This window comes from Neodiprion fabricii, chromosome 3, assembly GCF_021155785.1.
Source record: "Neodiprion fabricii isolate iyNeoFabr1 chromosome 3, iyNeoFabr1.1, whole genome shotgun sequence".
NCBI lineage: Eukaryota > Metazoa > Arthropoda > Insecta > Hymenoptera > Diprionidae > Neodiprion > Neodiprion fabricii.
Window position 1 is genome coordinate 7,713,285 of NC_060241.1, and position 22,347 is coordinate 7,735,631.

General features: G+C 39.2%; 2 protein-coding genes across 2 annotated transcripts; both read right to left on the minus strand.

The window, feature by feature from the left end:
• Positions 1-16,181: 16,181 nt before the first annotated feature.
• LOC124177483 lies at positions 16,182-16,862 on the minus strand. The gene has a single exon (XM_046559871.1). It carries the CDS (start codon positions 16,860-16,862, stop codon positions 16,182-16,184), a length of 681 nt encoding a protein of 226 aa, XP_046415827.1.
• A 1,235-nt stretch (positions 16,863-18,097) lies between these two features.
• Positions 18,098-18,808, minus strand: LOC124177486. Its single transcript, XM_046559876.1, has one exon. The coding sequence runs from the start codon at positions 18,806-18,808 to the stop codon at positions 18,098-18,100; it is 711 nt and encodes a 236-aa protein (XP_046415832.1).
• Between the last annotated feature and the right edge of the window lie 3,539 nt (positions 18,809-22,347).

The following is a 22,347-nucleotide window of genomic DNA, read 5'->3' on the forward strand; positions in this document are numbered from 1 at the left end:
TTAGAATAGATCAATTCTACAGCTATAATTATCTACAGAACAGCTTCTCATTTAACAAACTAACTTGTTGTTTAATCAAAAACGATTATTTTAATATACAACGTAAAAGTCACCCCAGTACGTATTTCAAACAGTTTGAGGTAGGACACAGTTACCATTCAATGCGTTGTATGTATACTTGGTAGTAAATCATGTTCCTACTACGCGGGATTTTGACGCACTATGAAAACAGGATAATACGTGATGATTCGTGCGAGATAATATTTTGAACGCATGGCTCGTGCACATCACATTTTCTATGCTTTCAACATTGAAAATGACGTATTTATGCAACTATTAATATCATCATTACGCAATTGAATCGCAAAATAACTACCAAATTGGTTAATATTCCAGTGAATTTGAATATCTGTAGTTAACTTATCTAGATCTGCAGGGGAAATCGATTCGTTTTCGAAGATTTTTTACTTGTAATTCTTTGCCTAAGCAAATATAACAAATGGGTTCCCACTCCTGATAAAAACTGTTGTATTATCGTCGTAATAATAAATGCAATGGGAATGTCGATTCAATAACATTCTAGATAGCGATTAAATGGAATACTGTTATCACTGATAAGTAATGAATAATTATGGAAACCGCCATGATATTTCCTGTTATCATGATATTACAAATTTGCACCATTTCTATGAGAACCATTCGTATATAATAATTTCATCGTGACTCTTACCCGTATAACAATGAATATTTCTGAAAACTTTCATGAAAGGAAAAAAACATTTCAAAAATACTTCGAAAAAAAGGTTGCTGCAAGTTGAAAATGTCCGTGCCAGAAAGTTGCAAAAGATTTCTTGATTGTTGTTGTTCTTAAAAAGATTCTCATAATCTTTCTATAAAATATTATATTGAAAGTTTCTTGGAAAGATTTCATGTTATGTGGGTACTGCCAAAGCAAAGTATTTCTAAACATAATTTGGCTAGATTTTTACAGCGAATGCATGCGTGTATAAGAAAACTATGATTAGCCAGATACTCTAATTACGATTACGTGAATAACCATAATCAAATAATCACGATCATGCCAGTTTCTCATCGGAGTTTTGCAAACCATTCGCAGAAATTCGTTGAGTTTTAATATAGTAATCATACTCCGGTATCAACGATCACACCCTATACATATAATGTAACTCATCATTCAACACAGCCAAGCCAACTATTGCTTCTCCTAAAACCCATGTTCTCATTGGTTCGTATACATATCGTGTCGCAATTAACCTGTAATTCTTTTTACCATACTATTATTTTTTACTTTTGTACAGCTATATCTGATTATTAATTTAACATATGGAAGTTTACACAGTATATTACATATTATCAAATAATTTTATTGACACCAAAACTTACAATACATATTAATATAACTATACACTACTGTCTGTTGAAAAGTATGCTATCAGAAATTACTATACATGTATGTGAACTCCGTGTACGTAAATTATTATTTAAATATATATAATTGATAAAATAAACAACATGTATTATGTCATTTATGTATAATTCGTTATAAACTTAGATTTAAAAAAATTCAATATCGTTATGAGCAAGAAGATTTCAATTCATGATGCGTAAAAGTTTCATTAATGACGAGATGCATCTGATTTAATCATTTCGATAAAAATTGATACGGGACAAAACATGGAATGTAAATTTGCTGTCGCTGCAAGTACAATAGCACTCACTTATCACGTTTATAAAACTAATCAAATATGCAGCGAACTTTGTTGATTCGTAGAATTGATGATTCAGAGGGGAAAAACATTATTTCGGCATGTTTCCTGCCCTAACAACTGGATCTTTATAGTCAGTGAATTTTAAGTTTAGTGACTTTCAGGTTTTCGTATGAAAAATTGATTCAACTTGGCAGATCAGCGAGGTTATTCGAGTAAATTCGGAAAACCGATGTCCCTACCGGGACAATCTCTTGAAACTTGAAAATGAACCGCGCATGCGCGAGTTTTATCAGCTGTTCATCCCAAGTTTCAGCTGTCAAACTCTGTTTCTGGCGGCGATGTAGTTGATACGAATTTTCGAGGTTAGAATCTCAAATAATTGAGGCAGTGACTCTGAAAGGATTGGGAAACATTTGTTATCGGGTCGGAATGTTGATTCTTCAAAGAACGGTAGTAATTTGATGCTTATACTCTTTGAAAATCCAAACTTACACATTATGCGTACGTTGGCCCGCCTGCATCGCAGACAAAAATATCGCTGCGGGAAGATTTCGCCGACCAATGAGATTGAATTATTTGGCGCATGCGCGGTTGATTTTCAAGTTTCAAGAGATTGTCCCGGTATATGCCTAGAAAACATGACTTTTACCCACGACCTTCTGTATGTTTTTTCAGAGTTCCTGAATATTCAACCCAGGCGGATTCGGTTCCACCGTATTATTACAGTGTGTTTTATTATTTTTATTCCGGTGATTTTTCGGTGGGACTTTGGTATGCTTTTAATCTACTTACACTGAAAATACAGTGTAAGACATTCTTCCGAAATCTAAGTGTAACTTCAGTTCAATTTCAATGGGACGGTATCCACCAGGGAATGAATCAACATGCTGACACAGATCCATTTTGCCAGAAGAAAGTATGATGATGTAATATCTAATTACTGGAAATTTTAGACGTGGCATTGTTGGATCTTTTTTTTTCTTACGCGAAAATATCCAAATCATTTGCAATCGGATGTCGCAGAAGGTAGTAAATTTTTAAATGAGAATGAAATTGACATAAAGCGACAGTCATATGAATGAAAAATTTGCAGCGAAACGGCATTGGTACTTGGGTATCGATAACATGGCGTAAGGTTCAAATTTTCGAGTAGATACATAGACAGTGAATATTTATTCGTAATTAATAAACAATTGCATAAGATATATGTTCACACGACAAAACACAAATACGCATTACATTTCGATCAGGTACCCTGACTAGGGTTAAGCGGCGTAGTTGGAAACTTTCGACTTTTTCGACTGCTCGAGTCGCCTTTGCGTCGAACTTGATACCTGTGTGTCTCAGGTGTATTCACAAATTAAGTTGCAGAATACGAAGTTTTAGCTGAAGACAGTGAGCGAACTCATTGTCAAGGGAATATTGTGAACGACCACTTTGGTCATGACATCTGGTGTCCAAAAAAGAAATGAGGCTAGTGCACCTTAGGTGCACCTGAATAAATAATTAAATCGTGAGATTCGTTTGGATAAAATAAAAATGCGAACAAATTTTTTTACAATTCTATGGAATTTCGACAGATGAGCACTGATTGTAAATGAACTGATGAACTTTTGCTTGAACACCATAGTCGGTCATGTTCTCCTAGCCCCGCTTCGATGTCAGTTCCTACTAGAGGCTCCGACCACCGCTCGAAGAATTACCTCCGGCAAATGGTTCAGCAAAATCTTCGCTGGAATCGATCTCTGAAATATTCAAGTCATTTTAAATTACAGCCGCAGACACATATAAAATCTACATTACGTCTTCGTCGATCAGTGCTTGGAAAATTCAGCCCGACCAAACATGAAAATCATCGACAAAATTCTAGTTACGTCTTTTATTCTAATGACGTCACCGAAAACTGCGTTTCGGAGAAGGTATTGTTCAGGATGTTTTCGGTACTTATAACTAATGTAAATATTTTGCCTGGTGAATCAGATCAAATCCAGCGTTTCATGTCTGCGGCTCATTCGCGGTACAATCGATGATCTTTTACTCTAATATTTCAATTGTGCTAATGACATCCACTTCGGAAAATATGTTTGTTCCGCCCCAAAGTATATCGTTTCAGTTAATAATCCCTATGGAACACGCACGGCTGAGAGTTTTGTCTGTATTGTTTGCACGAAAGTTTGCAACATTTACTGATACAAAAATCTCGATTCAACTTTCAAATATCGTTGTAATGTATTTTTTTTCATTCGTCTCTTTACACACGCGAGAGAAAAATGTGAAAAAGAGTTCCAAAAATGCTGAAACTCGAGTTTCGAAATGAAACTGCACTTTGAGATCTAATCGAATCTTTAGCCAACTACGTTTTAATCGACGAGAGATTTGCACTGTTAAAACAAAAATAAAAAGAAAATCACGAAGAAGGCATTTTAATATTTACGTAACGTAAGATTCAAGCTAGATTTGGAATCTGCCTCTAAAATATTCGGCAACATACCTACTTCTGATTGAATTCGAACTACGTTCTGGAAAATTTTGTTACATGATATCATTTTTCAGAAAATTACTTTTCGCAAACTTCAAAGTACCCGCAAGATGATGATGGAAATTGATAAACATAGTTACACTCGACTTTACTTTGTGCGACAAGTTCGAGAAGACAAAAATGCAACATAACTGGGAGAGGTGAGAGATTGAAATTGATTTTTATCACATGAGTCTCACCATAGGATGAATTCGAGGTCCTTGTTCCTGTACCGGACGTAGCTTGACGCACTGGATCAGACCTAAAATAAGATGATAAATCACATCATAATGAATATTTGCATTTGATAATGTGATGAGAACGGCGGCTTTCGTAAAATCAACGCATTCCAAACTCGATATACTTTTTAACCAAAGTTGATTTTACGTCATAAAATTTTCTATGAAATAAGCTTTGTCTTAAGGATTTGTCGACACAACTTTACAGGAAAAAAAAATTAGGAATATCTAATCCGGATTTCCAACTACAAATTGATATCCGTGATAACCGATTTGAAAGCCCTCTGGTGCCATATTACGTGTTAATCTGACGGTTTTAAAAATTTTGAACAACTGACCTCGGATTCGTGATCAGCCACCCAATAAACCTTCAAGTACCAGTCTTCATGAAAATCCGAATATATTTATTATTTTTCCAGAATATTGAGTACGCCGAATTTAAATTTTGCAAATCTGACTCAAGATTCGTAATGAGCAGTCCAAAAATTCTTACGATACCAATTTTCAATCAAATCCATTCATCCATTCTCAACATATAATCATTTCTATTTTATTTTTTTCAATTTTGCTATTCACATAATTCAATAAGTACTGAACCGATCAAGGCAAAAATCTAATTAGATCTAAGTTTGGAAAAGCCGTGTCGATTGAGACCAAAATCACTGGAATTCGGTAACTCATTCTCGACATATCATCGGAGAAAAAATTTTTATCACACACACGCATACATAATCCATCAGACATTTGGTCGACGGCATGCAGGGGCACAAAATGGACCATTCACGATCGCTCCGGCGATCCACGGCTCTCCGATGCGACGCTCACGCATCTCTACCTTCCGATTCATTGGGTGCTAGTGTAGGAATGAATTTGCTCACTGAGCCCGATCCAAACTAGGCGAGATCCCCGTTAGATAGCACAACACGTGGCTCGAGGGTCGTGTTATTGTGAATGGTGTAACGAAATTAGGCATCAGGGAACGAAATAAAAGTGTAACATGCAGGTATAACTGATGTTCGACCAAAGGTATTGTTTATTGTCTCGGTCATTTGTCAATCAATCGAAATCCTGTTTATTATTGCGTTCGCGATCAGTCCGCGATCATTCAAACGATGACAACTGTTTTTCTGAAGAAAATGAGCCACGAATCAGTTATATTGAAGCCATGGTGTGGAAAAATCCTTATCATGGGATTTTTTTACGTGGAATGAGCTCTGGTTCAGAAATAAATCTTTTTTGGAACATGTCGATTTTTTAAAAGTCACCGTACTGAACCGAATAGGTTTCATATTTTCTTATCGTATTCGTATAGGATTGTATTTTACTGAAACAATATGATATCACAAAAATACTTCTAATCTGTGAAAAATGCTCGACAAAGTCCTTTCTAACAAATGCCACGTGATTTTTCAGCATCTACCGACGGTTGCTCGGAACGTAAAAATGACAATGCGGATGTAACGCGGTTTCGATCTAGTTTCACTCGTTCAAATTTCACGAAAATCAGTCACCCTAGATGCGTGTCCTCTTATTATCAGAATAAAACTGAATTGGATGTAACTCACAAATTGCCGGACATGAACGGAAACCTTATTCCTTGCGTCGAAGCCTGGGAACAGATTGCCAGAACTGCCAAAAGTACGATGAATTTTCCCATGTTTGTCTTCTGAATTTAATTCAAAACTGATGCGAATGAATTATGTTCCTTGGCTTTTATACTTTGGCATTATTGGTGTCATGGAAGAAAACCAGATGTGTACATAAAGATTCTAAAAACACAAGTTCGAAATGTGTCACCTGCGGTAAAACATCACTTGTCGATCATATTTACCGACGAATTCTACACCTTGACTGCTTTATTATATTTAACCAGCTTCAGGGACTATTGTTGTTGGCATATCCTAATTCTTCCATCTGTCGAATTGTGCGGCACGACAAAATTCCATTCCTCACGCCTTACTTGACCGTAAACCTGTTATATTCTGCACATGCAACGCGATGCAATTATCGCAATCGCATTACATAATTTTTGGTCTGAAGGTTTTTTTTATAATTTCTTGCACTCTGCTGGTTAAGCTTTAATTTCCGAAATTAACGATATTAGATACAGTCCGCGAATCAGAAGTTCAAAACACCTTTTGAATTGCGCAAAAATTGTCTATTCATTATTTTCAGACTCTTTAATTAATCATCTTGCGTCTGAACTTTCGAAATTTAACATGTCTGATTGTGAATACGTACGTTTTGGGCACTATAACACTAAATATGAGTTTTTATTCAAATTTTCGTATAGCTACTTATTCTCAATTTATTGAATATTACATTTTCACCTTCAAGAGCAGTTTTAGAATCTGAAAATGTAGCGTCCCCATGTTTGGCAATGGTAATATGAAAATTCCATTGACGCCAGTTTTTGGTACGCTTTGGCCGGACTCAAATATTTTTCGGATAAATATTCAGGTCATTTGTACACAATTTTGAGCAAATAATTTCGAATTCATAACTAAGTATAGTGGAAATTCGGGGCTTATACCTATTGATTTTCCGGCGATGCTGACAAATTTCAGATATACTTATACTTTCAGATATATTTTTCCTTCCTGAGTTCAACATATTTAGCCCCCAATTCAAAATCGGTGACTCCCAAAACTTTTCTATTAAGAGTTTTTATGTAATCGGGACATAGTTATGAAGTTTTCAATTTCCGTTTATTGATGGACAACTAAAATTCAGCAAATTAGCTTGAATTGAAATAAAGTTGGTTTGAAGTGGCCTTACTTCGATTGAGAAGTATGTCGCATGCCGTAGTCAGCTGAGTAAATCATTCATGTACTTGGAACTCTTTGCAATCAGTTATGCGTTGCGAAATTCAACATAGTCAAATCTACGTCGATCAAAGTTCGAAAAAGGTGACAAACATGCTGCAGAACCTGAATTTACATTGTCGATAAATATGTCATTAAACCGTTATACTTTACCTACGCGTATCATTAATCTGTCTATTTCGGCTGGCCTATAAAATTCGCTCACCATTGAAGAAATTCGAGAAATGTCGATCATTGGTCAGTTGATCAATCCTCTGACTGATTCTGTAAACGGAGAATTTATTTCTGACCAAATGAATCTCTTGTTTCCGTTTGTACCCTATTATCGTTGGAAAGACACCTAACGACGTCTTGTACTGTATTCTCAGTCTTTCCACAACTCAAGTTCATATCAAATACTCGGAGGGGTATTTTTCCTCTAGCGGCATGTATTTCAATATTTGTTGAATCGATTCTACATTTTTCGCTTGTCGAACGAGCCGGTAAAAATCGTTGCACTCTAGGATATGGTGCGTTCCAACGATCTCTATGCTGAAAATGTATTTTCACGAGTGCACCATTCGCAATCACACGACCCTCGGGCCACGTGATGAGCTATCTGACCGGGATTTCGCCTAGTTTTGATCGGGGCTCAGTGAGCAAATTCATTCCTAAACTGGCACCCAATGAATCGATAGGTAGAGATGCGTGAGCTTCGCATCGGAGAGCCGTGGGTCGCCGGAGCGATTGTGGATCGGTCCATTTTGTGCCCTTGCATTTGGTCTCAATCGACACGGCTTTTCCAAACTTAGATCTCATTAGCTTTATTGGATGAGGCATTTTGGATTTCGGAAATCCGACCTCGGATTCGTGATCAGCCACCCAGTGGACCTTCAAGTACCAGTCTTCATGAACATCCGAATATATTTATTATTTTTCCAGAATATTGAGTACGCCGAATTCAAATTTTGCAAATCTGACTTTAGATTCGTAATAAGCAATCCAAAAATTCTTACGATACCAATTTTTAATCAAATCCATTTATCCATTCTCAACATATCATCATTTCTATTTTATTTTTTTCAACTTTGCTATTCGAATAATTCAATAACTACTGAACCGATCGAGGCAAAAATCTAATTAGATCTAAGTTTGGAAAAGCCGTGTCGATTGAGACCAAATGCAAGGGCACAAAATGGACCGATCCACAATCGCTCCGGCGACCCACGGCTCTCCGATGCGAAGCTCACGCATCTCTACCTATCGATTCATTGGGTGCCAGTTTAGGAATGAATTTGCTCACTGAGCCCCGATCAAAACTAGGCGAAATCCCGGTCAGATAGCTCATCACGTGGCCCGAGGGTCGTGTGATTGCGAATGGTGCACTCGTGAAAATACATTTTCAGCATAGAGATCGTTGGAACGCACCATATCCTAGAGTGCAACGATTTTTACCGGCTCGTTCGACAAGCGAAAAATGTAGAATCGATTCAACAAATATTGAAATACATGCCGCTAGAGGAAAAATACCCCTCCGAGTATTTGATATGAACTTGAGTTGTGGAAAGACTGAGAATACAGTACAAGACGTCGTTAGGTGTCTTTCCAACGATAATAGGGTACAAACGGAAACAAGAGATTCATTTGGTCAGAAATAAATTCTCCGTTTACAGAATCAGTCAGAGGATTGATCAACTGACCAATGATCGACATTTCTCGAATTTCTTCAATGGTGAGCGAATTTTATAGGCCAGCCGAAATAGACAGATTAATGATACGCGTAGGTAAAGTATAACGGTTTAATGACATATTTATCGACAATGTAAATTCAGGTTCTGCAGCATGTTTGTCACCTTTTTCGAACTTTGATCGACGTAGATTTGACTATGTTGAATTTCGCAACGCATAACTGATTGCAAAGAGTTCCAAGTACATGAATGATTTACTCAGCTGACTACGGCATGCGACATACTTCTCAATCGAAGTAAGGCCACTTCAAACCAACTTTATTTCAATTCAAGCTAATTTGCTGAATTTTAGTTGTCCATCAATAAACGGAAATTGAAAACTTCATAACTATGTCCCGATTACATAAAAACTCTTAATAGAAAAGTTTTGGGAGTCACCGATTTTGAATTGGGGGCTAAATATGTTGAACTCAGGAAGGAAAAATATATCTGAAAGTATAAGTATATCTGAAATTTGTCAGCATCGCCGGAAAATCAATAGGTATAAGCCCCGAATTTCCACTATACTTAGTTATGAATTCGAAATTATTTGCTCAAAATTGTGTACAAATGACCTGAATATTTATCCGAAAAATATTTGAGTCCGGCCAAAGCGTACCAAAAACTGGCGTCAATGGAATTTTCATATTACCATTGCCAAACATGGGGACGCTACATTTTCAGATTCTAAAACTGCTCTTGAAGGTGAAAATGTAATATTCAATAAATTGAGAATAAGTAGCTATACGAAAATTTGAATAAAAACTCATATTTAGTGTTATAGTGCCCAAAACGTACGTATTCACAATCAGACATGTTAAATTTCGAAAGTTCAGACGCAAGATGATTAATTAAAGAGTCTGAAAATAATGAATAGACAATTTTTGCGCAATTCAAAAGGTGTTTTGAACTTCTGATTCGCGGACTGTATCTAATATCGTTAATTTCGGAAATTAAAGCTTAACCAGCAGAGTGCAAGAAATTATAAAAAAAACCTTCAGACCAAAAATTATGTAATGCGATTGCGATAATTGCATCGCGTTGCATGTGCAGAATATAACAGGTTTACGGTCAAGTAAGGCGTGAGGAATGGAATTTTGTCGTGCCGCACAATTCGACAGATGGAAGAATTAGGATATGCCAACAACAATAGTCCCTGAAGCTGGTTAAATATAATAAAGCAGTCAAGGTGTAGAATTCGTCGGTAAATATGATCGACAAGTGATGTTTTACCGCAGGTGACACATTTCGAACTTGTGTTTTTAGAATCTTTATGTACACATCTGGTTTTCTTCCATGACACCAATAATGCCAAAGTATAAAAGCCAAGGAACATAATTCATTCGCATCAGTTTTGAATTAAATTCAGAAGACAAACATGGGAAAATTCATCGTACTTTTGGCAGTTCTGGCAATCTGTTCCCAGGCTTCGACGCAAGGAATAAGGTTTCCGTTCATGTCCGGCAATTTGTGAGTTACATCCAATTCAGTTTTATTCTGATAATAAGAGGACACGCATCTAGGGTGACTGATTTTCGTGAAATTTGAACGAGTGAAACTAGATCGAAACCGCGTTACATCCGCATTGTCATTTTTACGTTCCGAGCAACCGTCGGTAGATGCTGAAAAATCACGTGGCATTTGTTAGAAAGGACTTTGTCGAGCATTTTTCACAGATTAGAAGTATTTTTGTGATATCATATTGTTTCAGTAAAATACAATCCTATACGAATACAATAAGAAAATATGAAACCTATTCGGTTCAGTACGGTGACTTTTAAAAAATCGACATGTTCCAAAAAAGATTTATTTCTGAACCAGAGCTCATTCCACGTAAAAAAATCCCATGATAAGGATTTTTCCACACCATGGCTTCAATATAACTGATTCGTGGCTCATTTTCTTCAGAAAAACAGTTGTCATCGTTTGAATGATCGCGGACTGATCGCGAACGCAATAATAAACAGGATTTCGATTGATTGACAAATGACCGAGACAATAAACAACACCTTTGGTCGATCATCAGTTATACCTGCACGTTACACTTTTATTTCGTTGCCTGATGCTAAATTTCGTTGCACCATTCACAATAACACGACCCTCGAGCCACGTGTTGTGCTATCTAACGGGGATTTCGCCTAGTTTGGATCGGGGCTCAGTGAGCAAATTCATTCCTACACCGGCACCCAATGAATCGGAAGGTAGAGATGCGTGAGCTTCGCATCGGAGAGCCGTGGATCGCCGGAGCGATTGTGGATCGGTCCATTTTGTGCCCCTGCTATTAGTCTCAATCGACACGGCTTTTCCAAACTTAGATCTAATTAGATTTTTGCCTCGATCGGTTCAGTACTCATTGAATTATTCGAATAGCAAAGTTGAAAAAAATAAAATAGAAATGATGATATGTTGAGAATGGATGAATGGATTTGATTGAAAATTGGTATCGTAAGAATTTTTGGATTGCTTATTACGAATCTAAAGTCAGATTTGCAAAATTTGAATTCGGCGTACTCAATATTCTGGAAAAATAATAAATATATTCGGATTTTCATGAAGACTGGTACTTGAAGGTTCATTGGGTGGCTGATCACGAATCCGAGGTCAGATTTACGAAATCCAAAATGCCTCATCCAATAAAACGGAAAACAATCTAAGAACATTTCGAGTTTGGTAGAAAGTAATAAGTAAAGGTCTTTCAGGTCACCGATATCGAATCCAAGGTTGGATTTGCAAAATTTTCAAGAGTTGATCCGTTACAGTAGTTCTGTAGTTCTAAATTTCCAAAATCGTCAGATTAACATGTAATATGGTGTCAAAGGGCTTTCGAGTCACGGATATCAATTTGTAGTTGGAAATTCGAATTGGATGTTCTTAATTTTTTTTTTTTCTGTAAACTTGAAACTAGCAGCACGAGAACGAGAAGTTCGAGAGCTAGCTTATGGCCAACTTGAAGCCGCTTGTTCTGTTGCACATGATCTTTGGTTTGCAAATCCCCCCATAGTGAAATGATGAGGAATGGTTTATCAAAAGATACGGAACGTCAGACGAATGACTTAGGTAACGGTGTCGAAAAATCCTTAGGACAAAGCTTATTTTATAGAAAATGTTATGACGTGAAATCAACTTTGGTTAAAAATTTTATCGAGTTTGAGACACGTTGATTTTGTGAAATCCGCCGTCCTCATTACATCAAATGAAAATATTCATAATGATGTGATTTATCATTTTATTGTAGGTTTGGTCCACTGCGTCGAAATACGACCCGTTCAGAAACAGGGACGTCGACTCCATCCTATGGTGAGACTCATGTGATATAAATCAATTTCAATCCCTCACCCCTTCCAGTCATGTTGCATTTTTGTCTTCTCGAAATTTCCGCGCAAAGTAAAGTCGAGTGTAACTATGTTTATCAATTTCCATCATCATCTTGCGGGTACTTTGAAGTTTGCGAAAAGTAATTTTCTGAAAAATGATATCATGTAACAAAATTTTCCAGAACGTAGTTCGAATTCAATCAGAAGTAGGTATGTTGCCGAATATTTTAGAGGCAGATTCCAAATCTAGCTTGAATCTTACGTTACGTAAATATTAAAATGCCTTCTTTGTGATTTTCTTTTTATTTTTGTTTTAACAGTGCAAATCTCTTGTCGATTAAAACGTAGTTGGCTAAAGATTCGATTAGATCTCAAAGTGCAGTTTCATTTCGAAACTCGAGTTTCAGCATTTTTGGAATTCTTTTTCACATTTTTCTCTCGCGTGTGTGAAGAGACGAATGAAAAAAAATACATTACAACGATATTCGAAAGTTGAATCGAGATTTTTGTATCAGTAAATGCTGCAAACTTTCGTGCAAACAACACAGACAAAACTCTCAGCCGTGCGTGTTCCATAGGGATTATTAACTGAAACGATATACTTTGGGGCGGAAGAAACAGATTTTTCGAACGGGAGATCACTTGCACAGTTGAGATGTCAAGATACAAGATGATCGAATTGTACCGGCAACGAGCTGCAGATATGAAACGCCGGATTTGATCTGATTCATCAGGCAAAAGACGTAGTTCGAAAAACCGAGCATAACCTGAATAATACCTTCCGTGAAACACGGTTTTCGGTGACGTTAGAAAAAGACGTAGTCAGTATTTCGTCAATAATTTTCATGTTTGGTCGGACTGAATTTTCCAAGCACTGATCGACGAAGACGTAATGTAGATTTTATATGTGTCTGCGGCTGTAATTTAAAATGACTTGAATATTTCAGAGATCGATCCCACCGAAGCATATAACGAACCATCTGCCGGAGGTAATTTTTCGAGCGGTGGTCGGAGCCTCTAGTAGGAACTGACATCGAAGCGGGGCTAGGAGAACATGACCGACTATGGTGTTCAAGCAAAAGTTCATCAGTTCATTTACAATCAGTGCTCATCTGTCGAAATTCCATAGAATTGTAAAAAAATTTGTTCGCATTTTTATTTTATCCAAACGAATCTCACGATTTAATTATTTATTCAGGTGCACCTAAGGTGCACTAGCCTCATTTCTTTTTTGGACACCAGATGTCATGACCAAAGTGGTCGTTCACAATATTCCCTTGACAATGAGTTCGCTCACTGTCTTCAGCTAAAACTTCGTATTCTGCAACTTAATTTGTGAATACACCTGAGACACACAGGTATCAAGTTCGACGCAAAGGCGACTCGAGCAGTCGAAAAAGTCGAAAGTTTCCAACTACGCCGCTTAACCCTAGTCAGGGTACCTGATCGAAATGTAATGCGTATTTGTGTTTTGTCGTGTGAACATATATCTTATGCAATTGTTTATTAATTACGAATAAATATTCACTGTCTACGTATCTACTCGAAAATTTGAACCTTACGCCATGTTATCGATACCCAAGTACCAATGCCGTTTCGCTGCAAATTTTTCATTAATGCAATCGCCGCTTTATGTCGATTGCATTGTCAATTAAGAATTTACTGCTTGTTGCAACATGCGATTGCAGTAGATTTGTATATTTTTGCGTCAAAAATGACTGATCCAACAATGCCACCTAAAAGATTTCCAATAATTATCACATCATCACGCTATTTTTCTCGTAAAAATAATTTTTAATAGCATGTGAATAAATTGATCCGAGCGTTCCTCAAAATCCGCAAACAATTCTGCTGTCTACAAATTCATCATCAAGGTCATCAAGGATCTCTGTCGTCATGTCAACTCGTTGGACCTTTAGGAATTCCGAGGAAAACATCTAGAAAGTCTTGGGTTTAAAAGCGCTTAGAAAATATAACGAAATATTTTCGTTTTTCGACTTCACGCTTTGCACAATGAAACAATAGATTAGAGCTTTCGTCAAACAATGCCTATGATTTGTATTGAACTGGAGGAGTTTCAAGATCTCAAATAATTCGATCGAATATTTTTAAGATTAACTCATTTCCTGTTTTCTGGATATATAGAAACATCGGTTTGCCAAACTTACCCGAATAACCTCTCTGATCTGCCTATTTGAATCAATTTCACACGAAAACCTGAACGCGACTACACTTAAATTGCATTCCCTATGATGATTCAGTCGTTCGGGCAGAAAACATGCCAAGGTGATGTTTTTTCCTCTGAATCGTCAATTCTATCACCCTGCAAAGTTTCGCTACATATTTGATCAGTTTCATAGTCTTAATAAGTAAGTTATGTGAGTGCTTTTTTCCATGCACCGATAGTAGTTTCCATTCCATATTTTTGTCCCGTGCGCCTATTAACTCAGCAAATCCACGAATTTATATTTACTTTTATCGACCGATATTTTTCGATTTCTCTTCTTACTCGACCTCTTTTCTTTTGCGTGAGTTCAATGATCGTCTTTTCAGAAACGGACGAAAATTCAAGAAATCCGCACTTTTTTGCGGTATTAATTAACACTTCCTTTCATTAATAACGAAACCGAGTTGATGTAAAAGTGAGCGAGTGATGCGTATATTTTCTTGGCACTCGTCGTAGGCTCTGCCGAAGAATAACAAATCGTCAAGATAAATCACCGATATAAGCTCCTCACGTTTTAAGTTTGCAATTACTGGTTTTAAGATACTTGTAAATGTAAATAGGACTGTATCGAGACCAAATGGTAAACAAATGAATTCTAAAAGTTGGCTGTTTTATCTCATTCACAAAAATTTCCGATCAGATTCTGTCATCGAAACGAGATAAAACGCTTCCTTTAGATCTACTGTTGCCATAAATCCGTTTTCGATCATCAGATTTATAACGGTCTGAATCCTAGGCCTTTCGTCAGGTTTGATGAAAGGATAATTAATATTTGTAGTCTCCATTTTTCGGATGTATTAGTGTTTTTTTCATATCTTAATATTTTCAATTGTATGCGGTATTTTACCTTTTACTAGTAATTGTGACATGAATTATACAACCATTCATCCGATCCTTAGCTCGATCACTCAATCGCATTAAATTGTCAATTTACTATTTCAAAAGCATACATGTAAGATTGACATAATACATGCAAGTCACTTTCTTTAGTTATAATTGTGCAAATAAGTCTTGTTTCCTGAATTTAAATTACAAATGTGAATGTAAATTTAATTAGAAATGAATTGTCTCTGTTTAGGTCGTTTGACCAGAGTTCTTCTTTAACTTCAATCGGGATGGGATGAGTGAGTGAGGGGGTGCATAAATAAATAACACGATTTCGCGAGAAAGACAAGACGCTTGCTTTGGCATAAAAACCCTCACGGTGCAGAGGGAAAAGCCGAAGCAAGACAAATGTTTATTAACTGCAAATCAGATTATCATGATACAGGATAATACAGTCGCTGGTGCGTTCCTTGTCAACTAGTTTGAATGATCTTGCAATAATCTGAAGCCAACTTGCAGTCGTTCTAATAGATCGCAATGCCTCAAAATACTCGATTCTAAGCCACTGAAACTGTCTATTATTTCTTTCTGAGATTCCGATAACCCGAAGTGATAATCAATCCGATCCATGTAATCCAATCAAATCAGACGCCGGAACCCCGACTCAGACACATGGAGACCCAGTGTCCACGTCGAAGGGAACCAGACGCTGCTTTATGTGTACCCAGGCCTATTCGCGTCCAACTTTAAATCGACGGACTTCCCCCCTCACGCCGTGACTGCTTAGAAACCAATATTTACACAACTGCTCCGAGAGGAAAGTTAACCCCTTCATCAATAACCAACTGCGAAAGCGTGCGGATGGCCAGATATGGAGCACAAGTCGTCCCGTACGCGACAGTATTCAAACGGTAATCAACAGGACCGGCGTCAGCGGTCGGCGCCCACACAATTCTCTGCAGATCCTGGTCTTCGCGCTTGACCAGAAATTGCCGGAACATTTTCACCATGTCCGCGGTAAACGCAAAACGATATTTTCGCCAATTCAAGAAGATCAATGAAATATCGCCCTGGAGGGGGGGTCCTGACCACAAAAAGTCGTTCAGACAGTGCTCGGCTCGAGTTTTCCGAGAGGCGTCGAAAACAACACGAAGTTTACATTTGTCACCCGAAGCCTGAATCACTGCGTGATGTGGAAGGTACCACGCATCCTCGCACTGTATTTCTGAGGCCGGAACTCGAGTCATATGTCCCAGTCGTTCGTAGTCCCTCACGAAACTACCGTACGCCTCAGCTAATCGAGCGTCTCGCGACAGTCGACGTTGTATACCAGAGAGAGATTTAAACGCCATTGATCTAGTCTCGTTAGCTACCCTAGGATGTTCTGGTCTCACAGGAAGCCGGACTTCGTACCGACCTCGTGAGTCGCGACTGTGAGTCTCTTTGAAAAAGTGCTCAGCCATCTTGTCCTCGGGCATCGGTCTACTTGAATTCGGAGCAATCTCCTCGAGAGACCAAAAGCGTTGCAGGGCCTGCTCCAAATCTGGTTCACCCAAGCAATGAAGTGCCTGTGTTGGCAAGGAAGAGTGAGACCCGTCCACCCGCCGTTTGTCGGACCGCACTATACCAGAAATCACCCAGCCGAAAGCCGTACTTTGAGCGACAAGTTGTGAGGTAGGGAACCGTTTTAAACCGGAACGGAGCAACTGGCCATAAACATCTGTTCAAATCTCCCGCCCTGTCTCGCACCGGCTGATCAATTACCAGCTCAGCAGATCGATTGACTCAGCGCCAGGTAAAGAGGAGCGGGGTCGCTGCTGCCACGGGCCGGTATGCTCTCTCTCTTGCACCTATCTGGTCGGTCGAGGGCTTGTTCATGGCATCTCAGAGTGTGTGCATCGAGCAATTATTCAACTTTACTTAATCTTATCAAATATAATTAATCTTTCAGCTACACGCCAAGTTTACTATAAATATTGATTGCTTATTTAATAACGCAGTTTTATTTGTTCTCAGTTTCGAGTTTTCACGCAGTTCAACGCTTAAATCACGCATTTATTAAGCCACACGGTCCCGGGTAAAAACATGTGCTTCGGCCACCTGGTTATCCGCAATTATTACAAATAATATCATCTAATTGTCCATTACGCGAGCTTAACATAACTGTGATGTAAATTTAAGTTAACTGTGATAAATATATAATAATTGACTTATGAATGAATTGTGCCTTTACAACTCACTTTAGGTTAAGCCTACCCGCCAGATCCCAGTATTCTCATTCTATCAATCTTTTTACAACATCAGCGCCTAAATTCACATCTACATTTTAGGAAACCGAAAAGTCCGGATCCGCCAGCGTAAGACCCTCAAATTGTTGCGAATCTAGATCGCCAAATCTATCCAATGGGAGACGTGAGGTGAGCTTTGGGAGGACGAGCGCGTCTGTTTCAAGCTCGAATTTAGGATTGTCGCAGGACCGCAGCACCAGCTGCGTCCTCGCGGTCGCAGTTCCTGTCGCAGTGGAACCAAGTCCCGACAGTGTTACGGAAGCGCGTCTCCTTGATAACCCCAACAACTGTACTATGGATTCCGAAGAAAATGACGACTCCGAACCCTGATCGAGGAGTGCTCGCGCGTAGGTGCTGCTGCCGTTCGGACCCATTACCTGCACTCGCGCCGTGGCGAGGAGAACTCTTCGCCCAACGACGGAATGTCACGTCGCATGCAAGCTTACGACAGGGGGAGGTGCCGAAGATCCACCTCCTTCTGGGCCTCGAGAACCTCCCGAACTTCGGCTCGACCCTTGAGATTTTCCTCGAACGCCGCGATGCAAGATCGTGTGATGTCGTCCTTGACAAACCGCGCATCTTCCGCTTGACGGACAATCTCTCGCCTGATTTGGTTTCAGACAATTGAAACGAAGCCGCAATTGTCTAATACTAGCGGACCGCTCAGAAGGAGCCTTCGCCTGAAACTTGAAGCACTTTAAGATGGGGTGAGTACCGGAGCAGAGCGAGCATTTGTACGGCGTTGGCTTCGGTGATCGAGGAGATCTAGCGTGGAAAACCTTGCGAGGTTGCGGTCCCGCAGAAGGTGCTGAAGCCGACCTCTTCTCCGTTCGACATTCGAGCGCGATCATATTCAGGGCCTGAGTTCTCCGTTCCAAAAACTTTATCAAATCCGTGCATTTCGGGAGTGAACCAAGAGAGCTTGTACCCTCCGAGAGGTCACCCTGGCTCAGCTGCGCTTCCCACAACCTTCGCGACTCCGAATTTAAGCGTTCAGAGAGCACGAAGACAAGCCAGACGTCCCAATGCTCCACTGGTAATTTTAAATTTGCCAACGCACGAGCTATTCGCTGAGTTTCATCGACGAAGGAATGGAGCTCGGAAGCGGACTCGTTTTTCAAATGCGGGATCCGCATGAATGAAGCTAAATGTTTATTTATTGTCAATCGAGGGTTGTAATATCGAACCGTTAACGCCTGCCACGTGCTAATGTAATTCGCACTGGTCGTAGCGACGTCCTTTATTAGGTCCGCGGCACTACCGGTCAAGCAAAGCTTTAAACACTGCAACTTGGTTGCGTCAGATAAAGGAACTACGTTATGCACCGACGTAATGAAAAGATCGCAAAAACTTGCCCAATCCTCATACTTTCCCGAAAAGGTTGGGAGAGGAATGCGAGGGAGTTTCGCGACACCTGTTCCGGTAGCTCCAGAGGTGCTTGCCTCCGCGGATCCAGCGACGGCCTCTATCTCCGCTTTTTCCGCGGAAGTCAGAAACGCCAAAACTCGTCAAGGGTATTCTCATAGACACCCTGAATTCGCCCGAACCAATCATCGGTGACGTACGAATCGGCCTCCGCGTTTTCTCGAACGATGATCTCAGAGTGAGCCTTACGAACCTCTGTCCAAATTTCATTCAGAGCGTCAAGTCGCGATTTAATGACTCGTGTCGTAAGCGTATCTCGCGGTTTGCTTATTAACCTCTGCCTCAAGCCTTCTATTTCGCCTTCACGAGCCCGCTGCAATGCAGTAAGCTTCTACAAGGCTACTGGAGTCATGTCGCGATGAAGTTTGATTGAAAACTATTATAAACTCGAAAGGTCCAACCGAACGTGTATCACAGTTGAAGAACCAGACGCAACTGAGCGAGGAAAGTAAAGGTAATAGGCACATACGACCACAATACGACCACGTATTGCAATACATCGCCTGTTATTTAGTGTCGCGCGAAGGCCTTTGTGCCACGCGAATCCTAATCCCTAAGCCTCGTATCGGCTTACACACGTACAGGATATACACAAGACGCACCAGCCAGTACCAGATGACAAATTAACACAAACTTGACAAACAAGAAAAACCCAATCTCTCACTCCTCACCCGGGGCACCAGTCTCTGCTCTTTATCATTTATTTAGACTAGATAGCTCTTTAATGTAATATGTTCATAGAAACTTTTTTCTATAATAGTGACTTAGCTGGCTCAATTTTGCGATGCTCTCCGCTCGGAGATGTTCAATGGCGACTTGCTCCTTACAGATGTTTGCGACGTTTTGCGTTTTCGAAGAAAGATGTTAATCTTTTGAGGTATCACTTCCCCTTTCTAATTTATGGCCTGAGCAATACTTCGTATCGACAGTTTTGTTACAGGATTCTTCTAGTCACTATTCAATTTACAATTTAGCGAGGCATTTCATTAGAAGACGGTTTCACACGCCGTGCTTTTGAGAGAGCTTAGCACAGAGAGATATAGAGAGAGAATTTTCAACAAGACAGGTATAATTGACTTAGGCCTTCGTCACGTGACAGACACTATAAGTCATATTCCTTTTAGTCATTGTTCGACTCTAGGCGGGAATATACAAATCGTTACACACAATGTGCTTATTGATTTTACAAGTACGTGCGATAAAGTTGCTCGTACAAAAAAAAAAATAATACGGATTTTAACTTAGGGGCCTCTAAATATGGCTGTGAAAGAGATGGGTTGAGGCGGTTGACGTGATTCCGAAGTTTCCGTTCATCCGAAACAGAACACGGCGACCGTATGTGTATCTATACTATACAGAGACTTTTTTTGGAGGTTTTTTTTATCGTCGACTTTGTTTTCTGCTTATACGTGACATAGAAATCACGATTGGTATTTGAGTACCGTTTACGGGACACTGAGGAAAGAGTCTTGTTGTAATAAATAAATATATTTCGTTGACTATTGTCAGGTAGCACTTTTCAACTGTTAAAACACTTATTAACGTGCAATAAATATGTGTACTGTTACAACTAGAATCTAAGTATTGTAGTATTTGAAGCAAATAACATATTAAGAGTGATCCACCGTTGCAGCCATCTTTGTAGTCGACGGCAGAATTGACCGACGGTCAACGTAGAAACTTCCTCGGTCAGGAGCGTACGTATATGCAAAATCATTTATGGTTCCTTCGGGTTCTCAAATTTTTGAAATTTTTTTCGATGAGAATATGTGCAGAACATTAATTCTTTGGTATCAAAGACTGATTCAATTGTAACGATGTATAGTTTTTTGCTTTTATTTTTGTGTTGTATTCCGGAACAGAAAACTACTTCACATATAATCAACGCATGTAACAGCTCGATCAATTCAAAAGAATAAGTCAACAACAAACTTGTTGATCATTCATAGTAATATTTGCTTAAACAGAGAGGTATGTCATGCGTTGCTTCTTGTTCTGTCAAGCTGACGGCCCTCTCAAAATCAAGCGTGCGCCCGACGCATCAATCAACCTTCCGCGTCAGAGGTCCTGTAAAATAAGAAACAATTATTTCGCAAATTGCTATCTAATATCTCGTATGAGTTGTAATTTGAGAGTATGAGATTCAGAAAATCATGTGCAAGTTATGTGGTATGTTGAGCTATGTCTACCTATCATCCAGAATGATCACTAAGATCCGTACACTCACTCCATGTCATCTTCGTCGCATTTCCATACGTGCAAAGTATCACCTTCAGGGTTCTAGTCTTCCCACATCACACCATCTTCGAGCTGTTACCGTAGACATTCTGGAGTCCTTTAAAGTTCTCTTGCAGTATTCGCTTCGTACAATTTTGTAAAATTTCAACTCAGTGCTTTCTTGGAGACCTTGTTGGATTCATTTTGTGCCTTTTGAACTTCCAGGCTGTGTTCAAGCCATCAAGCGAATAAGCTGCAGGTCTCGATCATGTTCAGTATATATCTGGCACAGCAGTCTTTTGAAGATCAAAGTACATCATCTAGAAAATTAAAAACAAATCTTCATTACGCTTCCGAGGAAGCATGGCTGTTATGCGCTATAGTCTAATATTACGTAGTGTATAACATTTTTAAGCCAAAACATATAATGTATGCAAATAAAGTGTAATCTAAGCTTTTTTAGTTTTATTGCGTTACTTCCATTCATATTATAATTGGGATAATTAAAAAAATTGCTTGTAGTTGGAATTCGATAGTCGCACTCAAGTTCTGGCGATTGCACGAAGCAGGAGTTATACTTTCGAAGTCGAGGCAGCGAGTTTAGTTGTCGATTGTTCTTTTAGTGTGGTTGCGAGGATGACTGTAGCGAAAAACGAGGGAGTGAGAGACTTTGTACCGTGGATGTGGACCGGTAAGCCCTGTTGATATTCCTGCGAAAGAATTTCGAGAGTCGTGAAATAACGGCTTGCCGAGAAACGGACAGCCATGTAGGATTTGCGTTATCAAAGTACTCGAAATTCTTGAGTCGATACTTTTGCTTGGTAACCGTAGCTTGAGTTACGCGTTAATTACTGAGTGCATTTTTGGATCATTGGGACAGCCGAGTAGAGTCACGGTATCGAGTCGCGTTTCTCGCGTTTTGGGGATTGCATACAGCAAAAATTCCGCTGTACCGGGTGGAGTCACGTTATACGGTTTGAGTGTCACCTCTCTTGTAGGTCGCGAATCGTCGAAAAGGGAGTATTCGAATTCG

Coding starts and splice junctions, on each gene's coding strand:
- LOC124177483 (XM_046559871.1), bottom strand. CDS start 16,862: ATGCCCGAGGACAAGATGGCTGAGCACTTTTTCAAAGAGACTCACAGT.
- LOC124177486 (XM_046559876.1), bottom strand. CDS start 18,808: ATGCGGATCCCGCATTTGAAAAACGAGTCCGCTTCCGAGCTCCATTCC.